The sequence below is a fragment of the Strix uralensis genome, chromosome 1 (assembly GCF_047716275.1).
Source record: "Strix uralensis isolate ZFMK-TIS-50842 chromosome 1, bStrUra1, whole genome shotgun sequence".
NCBI classification, from domain to species: Eukaryota; Metazoa; Chordata; class Aves; order Strigiformes; family Strigidae; genus Strix; species Strix uralensis.
Window position 1 is genome coordinate 118,811,579 of NC_133972.1, and position 18,772 is coordinate 118,830,350.

Sequence of the window (18,772 nt, forward strand, 5' to 3'; positions counted from 1 at the left end):
ATATTTAAAACTTTTTCTTGAAGCATATCATTGACTGACAGCTATAGACCTTAGTCCTATGAACACTCCTATGCCATCTGTGGTGGGCTCACCGCAGCCAGCAGCTGAGTCTCCACACAGCCACTTGCACACTCCCTCCACCCCTGGTGGGACGGGGGGGGGAAGAATAAGAAGAGCAAAAGCATGGAAAATCATGGGTTGAGGTAAAGATAGTTTAGTAAGTGAAGGAAAGAGGAAGAAGGTAGGGGAATAATAGCCCAAATAATTGATGCAATGGCATTCACCCACCACCTCCCACAAGCTGGCCAATGCCCAGCCAGTCTCCTAGAAATTGCTTCCTTCCCCTCTGCCCCCATTTTGTGGCTGAGTATGATGCTGTATGGTATGGAATATCCTGTCTTTGGTCAGTTGAGCTGTCCCAGCTGTGTTCCCTCCCAACTTCTTAACCACCCCCAGCCTACTTGCTGGGGTGGAGGCAGAGTGAGAAACAGAGAAGGCCTTGATGCTGTGCAAACACTGATCAGCAATAGCTAAAATGTTGGTGTGCTAACAACACTGTTTTAGTCACAAATCCAAAACACAGCACCATATGGGCTGCTATGAAGAAAATGAACTTCATCCCAGCCAGACCCAATATAGCATCATGATATGGCATGTACAAAGACTGATGAGCTCAGATACAAAATGTGTGTATCACATTGATTTTTTTGTGCAAGTGGGACTAGACAAGAGGATATTAATGTTAATGTTTGTAGAACTAGGAGTTCTGATTGCATTTACTCAGGCCTGGCAGCAGTATTAATGTATGTCTAGCATCAATGAGACTTATGCTTTAATTGTGGCCCCTGAGCACATCTTCGCAAAAAAACCAATTACTAGAAATATCACGACTGTAGATACAATTAAAAGTCTTCTAGCTGCTACTGAAAACACATCAATAGAAGAGCTTCAGGAGTAAAAGTATCATTGCTTGGAAAGACTGTCAGTGAACAAGAGATATTAATCTTCCCTGACACATTCCCTTAGACAAGCTACAGCAAGAATTGCTCTCACTCTTCATTGTCAAACCCACTTTTTCTGTGTTTTTGTGCATCGAGTACTATCAACAATATTAAACAAAATCGTGGCAGGGTGTTTATAGACCCCAACCTCTTCCAGCCTCACATCTCCTTTCCACTTGTCTCAAGTCATATTACCCAGAAAGATCATCAAGTGCTGCGGTGACAGGACTGCAAGGGTAGCGGGATGGAGGCTCATGGGACAGGTTATACATGATCCTGGGGGAAGAGGCAGGACCGTGGCATCAGAGGGCAATGCATCTACCAGGTGGGCCCTTGGAGGCTCTGATGGAAGTTACAGACCTGAAAGCAGTGTAATACTGCAGCTCTCCTGCTCTGCCTTAGCCAGGCTGGGCCAGGGAGATGTGGCAGCCTTGCCCTGAAAGTAGGTGAGGAGCTGAAGAGACAGGCTGGAGGAGGTGGGGGCCACAGCGGTTGGCTTTCAGGCTTAGAGCAGGAGATCAGGCAAGTTTGGGGAAATAACGAGTGCAACAGCTGCTTTTTCAGCCTTCCACAGAAAAGCCTGCTTGGAAATACCCAGCAGGGGTGAGGAAGGCATTTTACTGTTGCTGTTTATTGCAGTTTGTGAAGGGTTGACAAGTCTTTGGTAAGGTTCCTTGGTTAAAGTGGGCTAGGATGCTGGAGGTGAGAGTCGGCAGCTGAGCAGGGGCGCGTGGAGCAAGCCTCCTCGTGCCAGCGGCATAAGGAAATCTCCCAGCGCCAGAGCCTGCGAATGGCTGAGGCAATGCAAATGCACCCATCATCTTATAATTTCACCATCTAGACAACACCTAGGCTATGAAAACCAACCAAACAAATGAGCTCCAATAGAAACAGCATTATTTTTCATATGGTCTGTTCAGTTTTACTGGTACAGTAGTCATTGTTGTCCTTAAGCATCAAACAACAGAACTAAGCAGTACACTTTTCTTCTATTACTAATTTATTTTTTCTTTTAATAAAGCCAAGTGTTTGGCATCAGGTATGGGCTGCACAAGATTTTGTAGTCCAAGGCTCCAAGTTGATAAAATAAGTGTAAAACCAACAAGAAATGCAAAATGGTATAACAAATCATTCTGTAATAGTGATCTGCCTACATACCTTGCTGTTTCTAAAGGCAAGTGTGCAACTGCTTGGAGAAGTTACTCTGGGAGGCAGAGCAACCAGATTACCTTTGAATCAGAAAACCAATGAGGCTGTAAAACCTCAGCTAAACTTTCAAATCACTTGCTTTCCTTTGATTGGCAGGGAGTAGACACAAAGCAACCACAAGGGAAAGGAGAGTTGGTGGCTGATCGTGTTGTGAGTGTTTTGGAGTGAGTAATGTCAAGGGGCTTTAGGTTTGCTACTACCATTACAGCCTCTCCAGGCGTCCCCGAAGGAAGCTGCCTGGAATAGCTGGTGCTGGAAATGTCAATTTATCTTCATTGCCACACCTCAAAGATGAAAAATCTATTTGTGTCTTTGCTACATGTTATTAAAGGGCCAGTGTTAACTGAGAAGGGGCATATACAGTAAGCAGTTAGACCCGGGGAACACCCACATACAGTGAAATGAGAAGCAAACATTTCAGAGATATTAAAGATAAGTCCTAACCAGCTGAAGGACAAATCCAAAATAAAGGTGGTCTTGATGCTGCATAGTGCCTTCAGATCAAGTCTTTGTGGCACAGAGACCCTGTTGAGCCACACTGAGTACAGCTGGGTGGGAAGTTTTTTTCTATGCTTTATTTTTTTAATCTTACTCTATGTGGTCCTTAGGCTTTGGGTTAGTACTCAGTGAAGCTACCCTGCCAGTGACAGATTTATTTTGCTGATAAAGAAGCTGAGGAAGCTGTCAGGAGCATTGCTGTTAAAAAGATACAGATTACCTGCACACGATCACCTCTCACCATCCCCATTGTTGCTCTTTCAAAATAGCTTAGCAAAAATCATCTACCTTAAGTCCTGGAAAGATGATGAGTTGGGTGATACATATGGTTAAACATTTAGTGTCTTTTTATTCATTTATGTACCTCTTATATACTGGTGATTGAAGAAAACATCCCTTCCTCTGTGCCTTCCAAACTCTCCATAAATTCTGCAGCTGTACCAGGCTTGTAATTGCGTAACTCTTCTGAAAAGGGAAGTTGGTTTATGAACACTTAAAATGGCTGTCACTACTGTTTTCTTTCTGTTGCCTCCTCTAAAATGCCACCCTCCAGGTAATTTTCGTAAACTCCATGCTGCTTCTTGAATACCTGCCCCCCACATTCATCTCTTTCTGCTCCTTTCTGATTCCTTACATATTCTCTGTTGCTAAATCCCAAAGACTGCATCTGTTTTTTCTTCTTGCCAAAATATTGTTTTACCTAAACCTGGATTCTTTATCATTTGTATTGATAGCTGTAGTATGAGAGTGAGGACGTGAAGCTGCTTGCTGTGCTCCAGTTTTAAGGCAATGTAGTTTACAGAATGCCTTTGGGACAACATCACACAGACTCTGTAACAGAGGTTTGTCTATGCCTATGTCAGAAGAACAACAACAACAACAAAAAGTACTACCAGTAAAACAATAAGAAACATTGAAGAACTCTCTCCTCGTCATCTCCTTCCCCCCTCTCACCCCCCAAGACCTACCTGTGGAAAGTATGTCTGCAAGAGTTCAGCAGCTGAAATAATGTCTGGCAGACATTGGCAATCTCTGTCCTTGGCAGAGATTGCTGTGATTCTTGCTGCATTTCAATAATCTCATTCACATTTGGGATCACATTGCTGGTGTCACCTATCCTAGGGTTCCTTCAGCACACTTAACCATCTTACACTTCTTGAAAGCATCAGGAAATACTGGACACATGCATGCATATTTCAATAAATAGATCATGGAACCCAACATTTTAGTGTCACACAATTATTACAAAGAAGCACGCCTGGCTGGCATACCTGGTTTGTCAAGCTTGTTGTGAGGAATGTGATGTCAGAGGCTTGGATTTTGTTTCTTAACACTAGGGTTTCCAAACCAATCAGAGCATATTCTGCTACAGGGTTTATCCAAGGACTATCATTCTTCTTAGGGCTGGGGTTGTTTTTCCTATGTTCTTCAGTACATCTGTGCAATTTATAGCAATGGCCAGTACCTGCCAGCTACATTTTAAAGCAATTTTAAAAGAGATGCTTTCCAGCTGCAGAGGAAACCTATCCTCATGTCTTCAGATCTGAATTTTGCAGTGGTTTTGAAGTGGCAGTTGACAAGCTGTGAATCATTCTGTCCAAGCTGGATCTCTTTGATTTAGAAGTTCTCAAAACTTTTTGACTGATACATTTATATAGATACAGCCCCCATTGCAGATGGCTAGCACATTAAGAGGACTTTTTAAGAACTGAAATATTGTGCAGTCTGCTGCTTTCTTGCACTGGGAATATACTTCCATATAGCTTTGGAAGGCTTTGGTATTGAGCAATTTCTCTGTCTGCAATGTCTCCTTGACACTTCTGGGTGAGAGAAAGATCTGCAGTGCCAGTGGACAGTGCAGCAAGCCATTGCTGGCTCATTCCCCTTTCTTGGGGCTTCATTGCTGTGCTTTCTGCATGCACGAACATGAGGCAAGTCCCAGCCTGTTCAGACACTGATGAGTGCTTGGGAGAAAGGGGAACCTTCCAAACGCCATGGAAGCGCAGTACAGCCATTCTCAGGACAGGCAAGAGCTTTAATGATTTAAACCTTTCCACTGGCTGTACTGGTAACAGCTCTAGTAACAGAGCAGTTTTACTCACTTTTTAACCCCCCCCAGTCATTCTAGTATTGGTATCTTTAATACAAGGAACTACTTCCCCCTCACAGCTGTCATTCTTCCCAAGAACAAATGCACCGTCACCACTTTTGCAGCAGCAGACGCAACGTGAGTGACAGTGCATGCTCAGGGCTGCAGAGGAATGCTGTGATATGACTGAGTACTGCAAGCCCAACATCATCTCAGCAGGGCAATTTTCAGGTTCTGCATTTGTGCATTTTTAAACATACAATTCACCTCTTTTTATATTTTGGCACGGCACATCTTGCTATTGGCTGGATCAACATTGGATCACACAATAAACACACTCTGGAGGTAGCTCAGTATTTACAAGAATTAATCCGAAAAGAGGCTTAGTTGAAGGCACTCAGGTGCCAAGAGATATTAAATTAAACGAGATTTTATCATGTATGTAATTATTTATTGAGCTGAGAATCCATACAAGGTAAACAAATGTTTACACTATCATACAGTAAGCATTTCCAGGGCTTAATAAAAATGATTGTCACTCACTGTGCTTCACAAAAAAATTCATTTTAATGAATAAATAATTTGATGAAATCAAAAAATATTTACAATATAAACAAATGAAAAAGCTTTGGATATATTAATCTGAGCATCTTGTATTTTTGCATTTCTAACTGTATTTCTATCAAGATTCTCTCTCTGCAATGGTACAAAGTGGATAGAAATTACAACCCAACAAAGTTAACATGATTTAGTACATGTCTTTCCATTAGTTCAGATAAGCTACATATGATTCATTTATTATGCATGTATTAGAATACAAATATAACTAAAATCATATATTACTAAAATGCCAGACAGCATTCTCCACAGAACAGAAATGTACACTAGGCTGTGACAATAACTGAGAATCACAGGCAACAAAATGTAACAGAAAAGTACAAATTCCTTCATAAGAATATAATTGTGCTCTCTTATTTACCAAAGGACTATGCTGCTTCACCACATCAATGGCTATGTATGAATACAGTGTTCAACAACGGCCATGTGGTTTGGTGTACGTTCATATGGGTGTCAAGCAGCGGCATTATAGTGGAAAACGGGCAGTGCAAGCAGTTTATAAACATCTTTTCGGGCTCTTAAAAAGAGCCAATTATACAAAGCAGTATAAGCATAACACTGAGAAGTCTTCATCTCATTTACACAGATATCGTGAAGCGACTTGCTTTGTTTGTGGTGGTGAAAGAGGGAACTTTGTCTGTGCTGTTTATGCAATCAGCCAGAATTCAAGTATTCCAAAGCCACTTCATAGCAGAATTTGTATTGATCCTGAAAAATCAAAAGAAAACCACAAAGTCAGTTATTGAAGGAACTTAATTAAGGGGATCAATATTTCTCTTCTGTTAAAATTATTTACTATCAGCTGTTGTCAATGGGAACCAGTTTGAAAATCCAATTTATATTCAGGTAAGAAAATCTTTATATTAACCAGACAACAGACACTACACACAGTAACTTATGGTACAGCTTCTATTAGATGGGTATTTAGCTGCTCTAATACACTTGTATGAGAAAAATTGACTACACATAAGCAAATTGACTTGCAGCCCTTCTGTCATCTGTCAAAATGCTCATGTAGCACTTTCCCGGAATTGGAGTTATTGAAATTCCTCCCTGGAAATGTTTATCTCAAAATAGACCCCATGTCTAGTACCTCCCAGATTGTAACTTTTATTTTAATGTCATTCATACACTTGCTACATTTCAGGGCAAGAGCTGCTTACTGTTCCTCCTCTACATGCGGCCCAAACCCATGCCTAAATACTGTCCTCTCCCAGTGCACTAGGCCTGTGACAGGCCTGGGCTAAATTAATTGGATTCATTCAAATTAATTTTTAGCAATTAATGATGATGTGTAAGTTAGGCTCTTAACAGCTCTTCTGTTACCCAGGCTAAAAGTTTTCAGGTGCCAACTTGTGCTTCAAACACAGACTTGCTGGTTTTATTTGCAACTGCTTGGAAGCAGGGCTGATCGCCGGGAAACCCCCTTCCCATGGTGTGCGCACCCAGGCCGCATCCTTCAGAGCCGAGGGGTCGTGACTTCACCACCTTCCACATCTGCAGCGGTACAGAGAGGCCAATAGTTGTGACTGACCCTTGCCCACTCTGCAGTCACTGAAGACTTCACAGCTTTGTGTGTGCACACATATCCCTCTTCTGTTTTCATTCTTGCTACTCGCAGTATTTAATAAAACTACATGAATGAAACATTAAATGAAACAAAAAAGCTGAAAGAAATAGTAGGTGTGGGTTCCCTGAATCCAAGGGCTCTGGCTTCTAAAAATTCAGTTTGGAAATACCTGCCGGTTTTACCACTATTTCTGCCACTGAAACGTCTTTCTCTTATGCACTTGAATCAATTAATAAAAGATCTATAAGTATGTACTATCATACAGGAACAACAGACTTAACTAGCTGACAGCACTCAGCCTTCACCTTCCCAACATCACAAGTAGGAAGATTACAATTACACTTCAGATATATTATCTTTTTCATTGAAGCAAACATTTTAATGGATTAAGTCTTTTGGCCTGTACTTGTGATTTTGGGTCACGTTTTAGCTGAGAAGAGAGTTCACTTTAACATGCAAGAGACCAAATAATATTACAACAATCAAAAAGCCATTAACAAGCATGGACAATTTCTAAGTTCTTCTGTTGAGATCTGTCACGTCAAAAGAAAACAAATCTTAGGTGCACATGCCACCTAAGTTATGAATGAGTTGTATGTGAGGTGCCTGTGCCTTCTTCAGAATGAGAAAAGAATAAAAAAGAAGAAAGAAAGGAATATTATGTAAATTATTCCTTTTCTGCTGTTATTTCATGTATGTTTCTAAATAAATGAAAATTCTTCTATAACTACATAACAGATCAAAACAAGAGATTAGCCACTCATCCATTTCCATTTTTCCATGCTCATTTTATGCTGATTTACTGATCAGAATAACTGTCATTTTTAGTAAACTGAATACCTGTCTTAAAGAGCAGACATATATTATTTTGCACTGTGTTCACTCATGTGTGTCCTTTGTACATTTTTATTATTCACTTGATGGTGGATATTAAAAGTCTCTTTACGTTAGCTAGCTTCAGAGATGTACATTTTTTTTTTTTCCTAGGACACCTATTGGTAGGTCCAATAACCTTTATCACAAAATGCTTTGGGCACTCTGTAATATACGTTTTGTAATACCATGTATTACCTTTGCATGATGGCTGAAGAATTTCACAGATTTCTCTACTGTATGGATGTGGCATTCAGATTTTTACACTTGTAGGAAAACCAAAGGTTTCAATGAAATTAAGAGATGAATCTCTAAGTATGGGCTGTAAAGACTGCCCTTCATCTAGGCAGAAAGTGCATAACATGTATTGATAAAGCAGTCTTGAAATTATTTTTGTGAAATATTTATAAATCTAAGCATTTAATCTTTTACCCCAAAATTTTACAAAGGTAGACGAATATTATTGTTCTAATTTTTCAGATATGGAAACTGAGGCAAAGACCTTAATATAAGAAAGGTCATAAAGGATAAAGTCAGTAACAGGATCAGGAAAAGAACTCAAGTGTCTCGATACCCTTTTACCATGAAACAATCTACATGGAAATTGAAACCTTGCTAATTCAAACACTTGTTCCTACAAAGTAGCAGACCAAGATTGAAGAGATGTGGTTCTAACTCTGCTTTGTCAGTGAATTACGTGATACAGGGAAAATTCCTGATTGTCCCCTGCCTTTGTTCCTCTGTCTGTAAAATAAGGAAAACAATATGGATCTGCTTCATGAGTGCTTTGAAATCGCCTAATGAAAAGGCCTTATGGGGCCTCTCAATGCTGTCCAGACATTCTCAATACCATCCTTGACTTACTAAAAGCTATTTTTACATTCTAAAATAACACATTTAGCTTTTGATTAAAAGAAAAATGGAGACAGCTGCCTGACAAATCTATACCTGGAGAACTGTCACAAACGGTAATTTATGGACAGAATTTCCTTCAACTGTACACCTTCACACTGGTAATTTTCTTTTTATTTCTATAAAATAAATGAATAAGAGATCAGTGAGTTCTGTGGACTTAAGCTCTGGGAGAACAGAGAACAGCAGGCCTGCCAAGTCTCTATCCAAACTATACTATCTGAATGAAGAAGTAGGACATTTTTCTTAATATCTAGGAAATAAAAATGTATGGTTCTCAGCATGATGATTCTCCTCCTGAGAATATAAACTAGAGTAAGAGGAGCCAGCTAAGCTTCTCCCTCCCACCACTGTGAATGCTTGATAGTTTCTCAAAAGATTCACAGTTCCACATTGCTGGCTCATGGCCCTGTGGTACTGCTTGTAAACTCCCTCCTTGCTTTGCATAGCTGGCAACATCTGGCTTTTTTTCATAATCCTGGACAGAGCAGGGCCTAGGGGAGGATCTGGGACTTCACAGGTAGGCTAGATGAGATCACTGCGATGGAGGATGTGGTGGGAGCCATTCTCTATGGGACAGATGAGGGCAGTGATACATGTGGTGGTGTAGTGGATAACCCTACTCACCTACACATGAGCCTGAAAGCCTCACTCTCCCCAACAGAAATTCCTGTTTTCTGCCCATTCTCCAGTGTGTTTCACACCCAGATCTCAGTAGCTCATCTGAGAGAGGGGGAATCTCTCCTAAAATTACAACAGGTTGGACCCGCTCTGCAAGATGCCTTCTGCCTCACCCTGGGCACTCTAAAAAAGATGTTGAAATATGACCCAAACTTGTTTAACCAGAGCCTGCAAAATTAGCTCAGATTGCTTTAGCATCTTGAAGCTGCCCAGATGCTGCTTCCTCCTGCCTATGACGCTAAATTGAATACAGCTGCCACTTAAGCAGCCACCTCTACAGCAGGATGTTGTAAAACAGTGTCTTTTATAGCCCAGGCTTCAGAATAGGGTATCACACTATACCCATCTCCAAGTACAGAACTACACACTGGAGTGTAAGAACCTGCTGGTTTAAGCTGTTCTGAAGCTCTTCTGGCATAGCAGCTGGCACTTCAGCAATTCTCCATTTAAAAAAAAAAACCCATAAAACACTCTCTAGGAAAATAATTGCACATGGCCCCTTGTTTCTGAACTTCTTTAATCTTTCTGTGAGATAGAGCAACCATAATTAAATGCAATATTCTGGATGTCAAACTGAAATTCATGGCTTTGATAAATATTAGGCGATTAAGTTATTTATAAAATATATAATTTGAAAATCTGGCATTTCATTTTACATAACTATTATTTCTACTATGCAAGGGCTGCTCTCCACTTGGCTCAGCCTGCTAGAAAAGAAAATTAATAAGGATGTTCAGCTGAAAGTTTAAAACTCTTAAAAAATTCAAATGAACAGAGACAAAGTCTCCTTGGGAAGAAAGCAGTGTAAAAATACTCTTACAAGTGAAGTAACTTCATTATCCCCTTTGAAAGTGACTTGCTTGCTTTGTGAACAACTCCCACTGCAAATCCTGGAAATCTTTCCGAGTCTTCTGAGAAAAAGGAACATTTTCTATTTAGTAGTGCAGTTAAATAGCTCATACCAGAAGGTCCACCATGTTAGGCTTATTATTCCTCAGCGTCTTCACAGCATGGAATACGTCAACAGCCCTCTGATGTCGAAGCATTTCACAAACAATACTGATTGCACAAAATGTCCCACTGCGTCCACCTCCATTCCTACAATAAAAGTGATAAAATGGCTCAGTTAAAATTGACTCTATGTTACAAGTTCGTACAGCACCAGGGATGGCTACAGAAGGCATGAGTTCCAGTGGGGAGAAACCACAGAACATTCCTGTCCCCAACGGCTGCCAAAGTCTAGGCAGAACACGATTTTTAATTGGAATTAATGGGCTGAAAGATCTCAAAGCTATGATTCAGAATTCAGCAGGCTGAAAGCCTGGGGGGAATCGAACAGCTGAGTTTTGGACCACCCTTTAGTGAATGCTTGAGACAGCACAAAGAGGCTGCTAAAATAACAACAAGGTACTTTTAGATTCAGTTCAACAGCCCTTTGCACTGTAAACACACAAGGTTGCAATGAACATCAGGCCTGGAAATGTTCTAGAGAAAGTGGATCTTTGAGTTCTTTTATTCCAAATCCTGGTGCTCTCCTCCTGGACTCAAAAGGCATTGCAGAGAAGCAGCAAAAATGCCCAAAGTCTCATCTGTAGGAGCCCTTCCAGTGGCTCCACCTTTAGCATGGCACGAGGTGGTGCTGCCATATTCCCCTGGCTGATGCGCTCACTCCCTGGCATCAGGCAGAGGGGCCGGCTGCCTGGCAATGACTACTTTTAAAAGTGTATGTATTCCCCCTCCACCCACAGTATCAGAGGATGAGAACCCGAAGTGACTTGCTAACAAAGAAGCCAAGCACAAATGTTCATATGCATGATCAAATACAGTATTTAATAATACTTTATCCCCAGTTATTTTTAATCTTTGAGAATCTTTTTCTTTCTGGAAACCCTATTATTTCTACAGCTATTCTAATCAGAATCTTTAGGCTGTGCTTCACTGAAAATAATAAACCTTTATAATTACCAGAGTGCAGACTAGTTAGGTAGCAGGTCTTTCAAACCACATTTGCAAATGGTTGATTTTCAAAGGAAGATACAACGTCGCACATCTGTCACATCCAGGCTGTATGAAAAGAATGCTCTCTGCTGCCAAAACATTGCCTGATATTGTGGACTCTTTGAGAATTTTAATTAAAATAAAGCCATTTAAAAGGATGATATTAGAGCTTTTTCTTTCTGTACTGCCTGGAAGTGACGCATGTGTGATGTTGTACAACTATTTAATATCATCAGCCACCTCAGAGATAACAGTAATTTGCACTTCAAAAGGGTCTTTTCAGCTAAAGATCTCAAAACATTAATTAATCACACTGCACAATGCTCCTTTGATGAAAGTATTATTATCCCCATTCTACAGATGGGGAAACTGAAGAGCAATGACTTGTTCAAGGTCAGTGATAGTGGGAATTATTAATACACTCTTAGACTTTCCTCCATCGTTCTAACATTGGGTTTCAGCTTCTGAAAGTGCGTTAGTGTGTGTTTTTCCCATTAGCATGTCCCTTCTCCATCATGGCAGCATCTTTAAACAGATGTTTAGAGGAAGAGGGATAAAACTTCAAGCACTGAAGACTGAGTCTCAAAAAATCAGCTACTGCTGAGGGCAAACAGCGTGTACAAGTATTAAGCCATACCAAAGGAAGGATGGTGGCAGAGTGGATGAGAGCCTGCACCAGTGGAGCACAAAGGCCACAGAAGTACAAAAATATATACCATTATTAGAGAAAGGTAAGGCTTTTTGATCATCAGGATCATCGTAACTGGTCTATCACACCACTTTTACTTCTGTGTCTGGAACTGGAATTATCCCTCCAATACTACTTATTTCTACAGTTCTTATCTGTAGAAATAAAAGGTACATTGTTCTGAAGGTACAATTTTGATTTTTCTCTGAATAAATATGCACCTTTTCCATTTGCAAAAGTCACTGGACATCTTTATATAAAGTAGACTTAAACATCATCTTTTCACAGGAGTCTACCAAGGTAGAGGGAAACTCATGAATCTACATAAAAATTATACAATTCTTCTTGTATTCAAAGCTTTTAAATGAGCAGTTGTATTATTTATCCAGTTCCAGATTAGATAGATACCTCTTCACCTCTTCACAAATCTTTTAAAACCTGGCACAAATTCTGTTAACAGTATTCTCTTATTTTCTCTCTTCTGTTTCCAGTACTTACAAGCAATGTACAACTGTGCGTCCCTCTCCCCCATTGTATTCTTCCTGCCACTTCTCCACTTGGCGGATAAGCTTCAAGAAGGAGCGTTTAGAAACTGGAGTGTCTCTGTACATGGGCCATCCCAGGAACTGGAACTGTTGCACCATCCGATAGCCATCTTGGGGCTGCAGAGATTCAGACAACAAGCAGGGAAAATAACAGCAATTTTGGTATATAATTTAGATATTTGTATCAGTGAGGAAAGTTGTTCAAGCAGATCACCACTGACAACTGCTAATGTAATTTCAACTGCCCTTGAGGAGTTAATGACTTTTAATTTCCAATGGAGTTATTAGAACAGGAAGCTTTAAACTGAGTGCTGTACAAATAGACTTAGAATAGAGCAATGGTACAGCTGCAGGACCAAGGAAATAATTAATTAATATCATAGGAGGAAATTGGTAGCAAAGAGGGACCTGCAACACAACTTCAATTATATACCTTTTTTTTATATGTTTCAGCATTTTGAATAATGTTTGCATGCTTCTGTCTTTTTTTACAAGAAAGGTCAAAACCTTTCAAGCTTTCAAGATATTTTGAAGCAGGAAACATTTAAAAAAACAAACGAAACCCTCATATGTTTCTGGCTTATAAAAAAACTAACTACATTTTATTTTATTGTGTGCTACTGCAGCAGTCAGAACCCCTCTGGTGAAATGTTACTGAACAGTTGCTTTATGGTGATTTAAAATAAAAAAGGAGCATAGAACAAGTGTTAGTAGTAGAAAATTAGTCTTTTGAAAAGGGCATAATAAACACACACATGAAAACTGTTTTTGTAGTCTAGGATTTGCCACTTCCACTTCTGTGCAAAGTGACGGCATTTTAGTGCCACTTTTAAAATGAGGAACACACAGAAATGTTGACATTACAATTTTTTCTCTAGAGTAAGAGGTAATAGAGAGTATGTAAGATTAACGAGATAAGGGAATAAACCAAAGTGGATGCAGCATTAGATATGTTCTTCAATGGGTTTTGTCTGCTTTATGTCAAAATTTGGGATCTACTGATTTCCTGATCAGTTTCTTTCAGCTGACAGCCCCTCTTCCCAAAGCACATCAGCCAGACCCAGTGCCTGCTAAAGCTCACATTAACACTGCTGGAGATTGTGTTTTATATCTTGCCACATTTGCTGAGAATGTAAGGCCCTCATAGTATTAAAGAAATATCTTGAAGCTTACAATCTGCTTCTCTGTTCAGATATTAGCTTGTTTTTGGGTGTGTTTTTGGGTCCTTTCACTGTCCTGATAGCTACCGGATCTCAGGGCAGTTCCCAACTTTTTTCATCAGAGAGTGCTGCTTATTCCTAGATGTGGGTCTTTGGTGATTGATACCAGTCCATTGCAAAGGCTCCCTCCATCTGGATGGGAGGAGATGCCTGGTCTGTGGTAGAATCGTTTTTCCAGTGAGCTTGAAAGACATGCCTCGTTTGGTCTTCTGTCAACTTTATGGGAGCATAAAGGCTGGATATGAGAACGTACTTGTCCCTCTGAAGTGCTTACATATATTATAAAGTGTGATAAGTGGGACAGGATCTTCTCTAAAAGCCTGGGACTGGTATTGAAAAACATGCCTACTATTGGTGCACAGCTTTCTTCGCATGCCACAGAATACAAATATGCAAGATGGCTAATTTCAGACTGTTGAAAACAGCACTGATTTCGGCATTTCTTGGCTACCATACCATCTGAATACTGCATTTATTTCATTTGCATTTAGCACACTTGAGATATGCATTAAAATATTTTTTACTTTACACATAGAAGGCTTTTTTCTCTCATTGATTATGGTGTGACTCAGTATTGCACTGTTGCTTTCAAATAGATAAACTGAAAAATGAGAATGGTTTTATGTGAGTTTAACTTTCATTTTTTGTGATTTGAGTCGTCAACTCATCTACTGAGACAGAAATTTTGCAAATAACATCCTTACTCTGGCTGCATTATAAATTCGGAATATCCGGCTGATTATGTCTTCTTCTAAATCAGCTGATACAAACTCCACCTGAATAGGACCATGTCGGTGTACTCCATTTTCTGGCCAGTACTGAGGACACAGCTATAGAAGACCACAAACACAAAAGAACACAGTTAATCACTTTGAATTTCATGCTGCCTCAATATACTTTTCTAGATTTTATTTTGTGCTACATTTATTACTGAAATTCTCACACAATTTCTTTATAAAATACACAGGACACCATCTTCCACCAGTTTCGAGCACTCTACTTTTACTTGTGTGGAACAAGTTTAAACAAATGCCTTTTCACTTAATTGAACATTCTATTGCTTGCTGCTATACTCGCCATTCTCTGGTATTTGGAGTAACACATTTCTGACAGTCAACATAATTCTGAAATATGTTATGACAAGACAGTGGGATGCTGTCAAATATGACCATATCTTGGAGACAGAGTAGAGCCTAAAGACCAAAAGCGTGGTATCTCCAACTGTCCTGAAAAGTTGGTAATAATTCAAGCTACATCAGAATGCGTGCTTTATACTATGAAGGGTGCATCAATTCTCAAAGCTCAGGACTTAACTTTCACATTTGTTTCACCTGTGACTGATGATATCGGCTAATATCAGGATTGCTTTAGATTTTCAACAACTGCTCAATTTCATCTTATGAATGCCACCTGAAAATAGTAATTATGCTTTCTTTAGTGCTCGGAAAACATTACTTCTAGGTATCTAAAGATCACAAAGTAATATTACCATTATCTTGCAGTTTTAGTGTCTAATAATATCACAATGGTTTAATCCAGGAATTATCATCTGTGTTAATACTTTAAAGATTAAATCAACACTTTGCAAGGAGGTTTTTGAAGCTAGACTCTGCTTGTCCGTTTTTTTCTATAAAAACCATAATGATTTTTTTCCAGGGATATTTAGAGCAGTTCAAGCATGTAGCTTTTGCAAGCATTCACCAAAATTAAGTATGAACTCATGAAATTTTGTTTGCTTGCAGAAGCATTGATGTCATATTTGGAACTTTATTTCATTCAGTAAAACAGCTGTGGTCTTCATTCTGCTGCACTGCTGTTGGTGATCCAGAGTTGAGCTGACAAATCACATTTACTCCAGATGTTGTTTTGCATTTCTTGTAACACTTAGTCCTCAACAAAGCTGTTTAGAGATGACTACATTTTAGGAAAACATAATCATTTACTTCATCAATTAAAAAGAGAACAGGGTCTGATTTGCAGGAGTTCACTTTAACAAGTTAAAAACAGAAATTTCAAGTAGGAAAATAAATTTTCATTTATTTTAAACCCCCCACATGATTTGGTCTGCTGAGCAAATTACTTTCCAAATATTGTCTAAATCTTACACAAATTTTTATTATGAAATATGCTAGTGTACAGGCCAGCAAAATACAAGCCACACAAGTAATGCAAATGCCAGTGCTCAAATCATTTAACATGTGCACAATTTAATCCACGTCTTTCAAATATATAGGAATATTGTTCTAACAGATCTTTGAAAAATGCTTAAATGATAATAAGCAGAGCTGTTTGCTGGAGCTGTTTTAGGAAGCCAAGATTTTCAAGTTTTAAAGAAAACAAAAGCATTTAGGTGTGTGCATTTTGCATGCATGTGATGCTAGCGACTCTCTTTAAGTTAGAGTCACTGTGAAGGGTTGAATTTCATTTCCCAATAGAGCATAACAATCCACATCAATTGTAATATCTAACCAGAACTTTAAACACTCCATATATACATAAATAATAATGATAACAGTAATTATTAATAAATCTGAATGTAATGCATGTTTTTAATAAGCTCTGCCCTCTCTCCACTTCTGTTTGCTCTAAGGGTTTTGAGATTTATTCCTAATGAAAAGATTGTTACTCACATTAGAGGGAAAATGTTTAACATACTGCAGAGGCAGGTGCATTAACTGCATATCCCAATAGCTTTTAAAAGCCTGTGAGGCTAACAAATGCTTGAAATAGCCATGCATTATTGTAAATTCAAAACACAGCCCACAAATTAAAAAAACTCTGTTCAGCAGTCCCTAACAGTCTGACTCCCTTGAGTCTTTCCTTATTCACTCAGAAAATAATCTTAAGGCTCATGAATAAAAGTTTTGTCTTTCATTTCTATTTTTCTCCCTGTAGACAGTTAAGGGCTTGGAATCAGAAATTCAGTCTTTAAACTAGTGTGTGGAATTTCTACAAATTCCTTTGAAAGACAAAACGGCAGATTAGTATGTTTTAACAACAAATTCCTCATGTTAAAAAGAAATAAGAGGTAACACTTTCTAAGGATGTGCAATACTCAACAAAGCTAAAAAGATTCTTGATCATATCAAGAATAAAAATGACATGAGGTCTGCTATAAAAAATAACAATTGCTCTTAACCAATAATTAGCAAATTAAGAACCCAGATTACCACCATGTTATTCCAGAAGATGGCTGGTGCAGGTTGTTGAAACCAAGGAAATTATATCTGTGTAAGAACTTGGAATTGCGCAGTTGCGAGCCAGGCTCTAGGATGCTTAGTGATTAATTCTAGTGATTAAATTGCCAAACCAGTAGATATGGTTTTCCAATTTTCTAAAGAACATGTATGGCATGCACAACTCTTTTGTAAGGCAATTACATTCCCCCATACATTTCGTTGCTCTGTTTTCTCTTCCAAAGGATGCTTAGTATCCAATCTTGTTTAGTTCCTATCTCCTTCCTAACAATGTCATTTTATGCCAAACATAACACAGATTTTCACACTGAGAACACCCATCCCCTCGTATGCAGACCAAAGTACTTGACCTCGCAAAAGGAAGCATTTCTTTACAGAATGGGTTGTTAGGCGTTGGAATGGGCTGCCCAGGGCAGTGGTGGAGTCCCCATCCCTGGAGGTGTTTAAGAGTAGGGTCGACATAGCGCTGAGGGATATGGTGTAGTTGGGAACTGTCAGTGTTAGGTTAATGGTTGGACTGGATGATCTTCAAGGTCTTTTCCAACCTAGATGATTCTGTGATTCTGTGACCTGTTTCAGGTAGGCTAACAAATAGCTGTTGGCTTCTGTTTATAACTTTTGGCTATTAGTGTGTTTCAGACTTGAGTCAGAATTCTACAATTATTGGTTTTGTTTTTTAGCAGCTCTTCACAAAGCAGTTCTCTTATCAGAATAAGTTATGGGTGTATGCGCACACTTATGTGTGCATTAACATTTTGGTGGAGAAGCTGCCAATGGTCTGATTTATTCCTCTTTCCCTATGTGTATCTACAAGCTACAAATCAATTTTTTAGTGTGTTAGTATTTAATGTTGTTTTATAAAACTAATTACATCCTAAAGCTGTTCTGAAATGCTGAGACACTTTTTGAATGGAGCAGTTTTCTGGACTTACTTGTGCAGGATCCACATCGTTCAGCATAACTATTGAAGTGCAGTGATAATCTAGGACCAGTCTCCAAAAATCTTTGACAGTATTTGGTAAGGGATGCTGCGTAACTATAAAAGCTGACGGTTGCTTGTAGCTCTGCAAAGAAATAACAAGATGGTGAGAAGAATGGTAAGAGATAAAAACCCATTTAGCAGAATGCCAGTCATAGCCCCAAAACTTCAGGACTGAAAGCGTTACTTCTATTTTCTATATAATTAATACATTGTTTTCAGCTCTTTCCTGAGATCTTACATGCTTCAAAGTTAATAAAGGGTATTTGGGCAGAATAACTTCTGCAGATGGTATATTTCTGAAATGTATTTTATGCCACAGGCACAGAGTAAAATCATCAGAGGTTTTTGCCTCCAATGCAACTCCTACAAAATTCTGAGCAACAGTTTTGCTTTGAGCTGTTAATGGACAGATTAATCTTGGCTGTCTGCACTTAGCTGTTAATTTGAATGATGCCCGTGAAAGGAAATATCTAGTTATTTTTCAGAAATATGGTTGAAATTCTGGTCTATCTGACAGCAGCAAGGATACCCAGGGGATGAATTTCAGTGCTCTTTGTTTTTTTTTTAGTACCAGAATATGTCGTTGACTGAGCTGTTTGGTGGAACTGTTCCACTGTGGATCTCATACTATCATTTTCACTGATGTCCTCTTGAGAGTTGAAGGCCAGTGTGGCCGTACTGGGGCAATTAT

The 18,772-nt window shown here is 39.2% G+C and overlaps 1 protein-coding gene across 6 annotated transcripts in view; it reads right to left on the reverse strand.

Moving 5' to 3' along the window:
- Positions 1-5,226: 5,226 nt before the first annotated feature.
- Positions 5,227-18,772, reverse strand: part of PTPRM (protein tyrosine phosphatase receptor type M) — a 506,311-nt gene continuing 492,765 nt past the window's right edge. For all 6 annotated transcript variants that reach the window (XM_074878569.1, XM_074878552.1, XM_074878543.1 and 3 more), the window contains 5 exons: positions 18,032-18,163; positions 14,607-14,732; positions 12,636-12,799; positions 10,414-10,549; positions 5,227-6,123 (listed from right to left, as the gene is read on the reverse strand). In XM_074878569.1, coding sequence (XP_074734670.1) covers positions 6,070-6,123; positions 10,414-10,549; positions 12,636-12,799; positions 14,607-14,732; positions 18,032-18,163 — 612 coding nt within the window. In that variant the 3' untranslated portion in view covers positions 5,227-6,069. The remainder of the gene's footprint in view (positions 6,124-10,413; positions 10,550-12,635; positions 12,800-14,606; positions 14,733-18,031; positions 18,164-18,772) is intronic.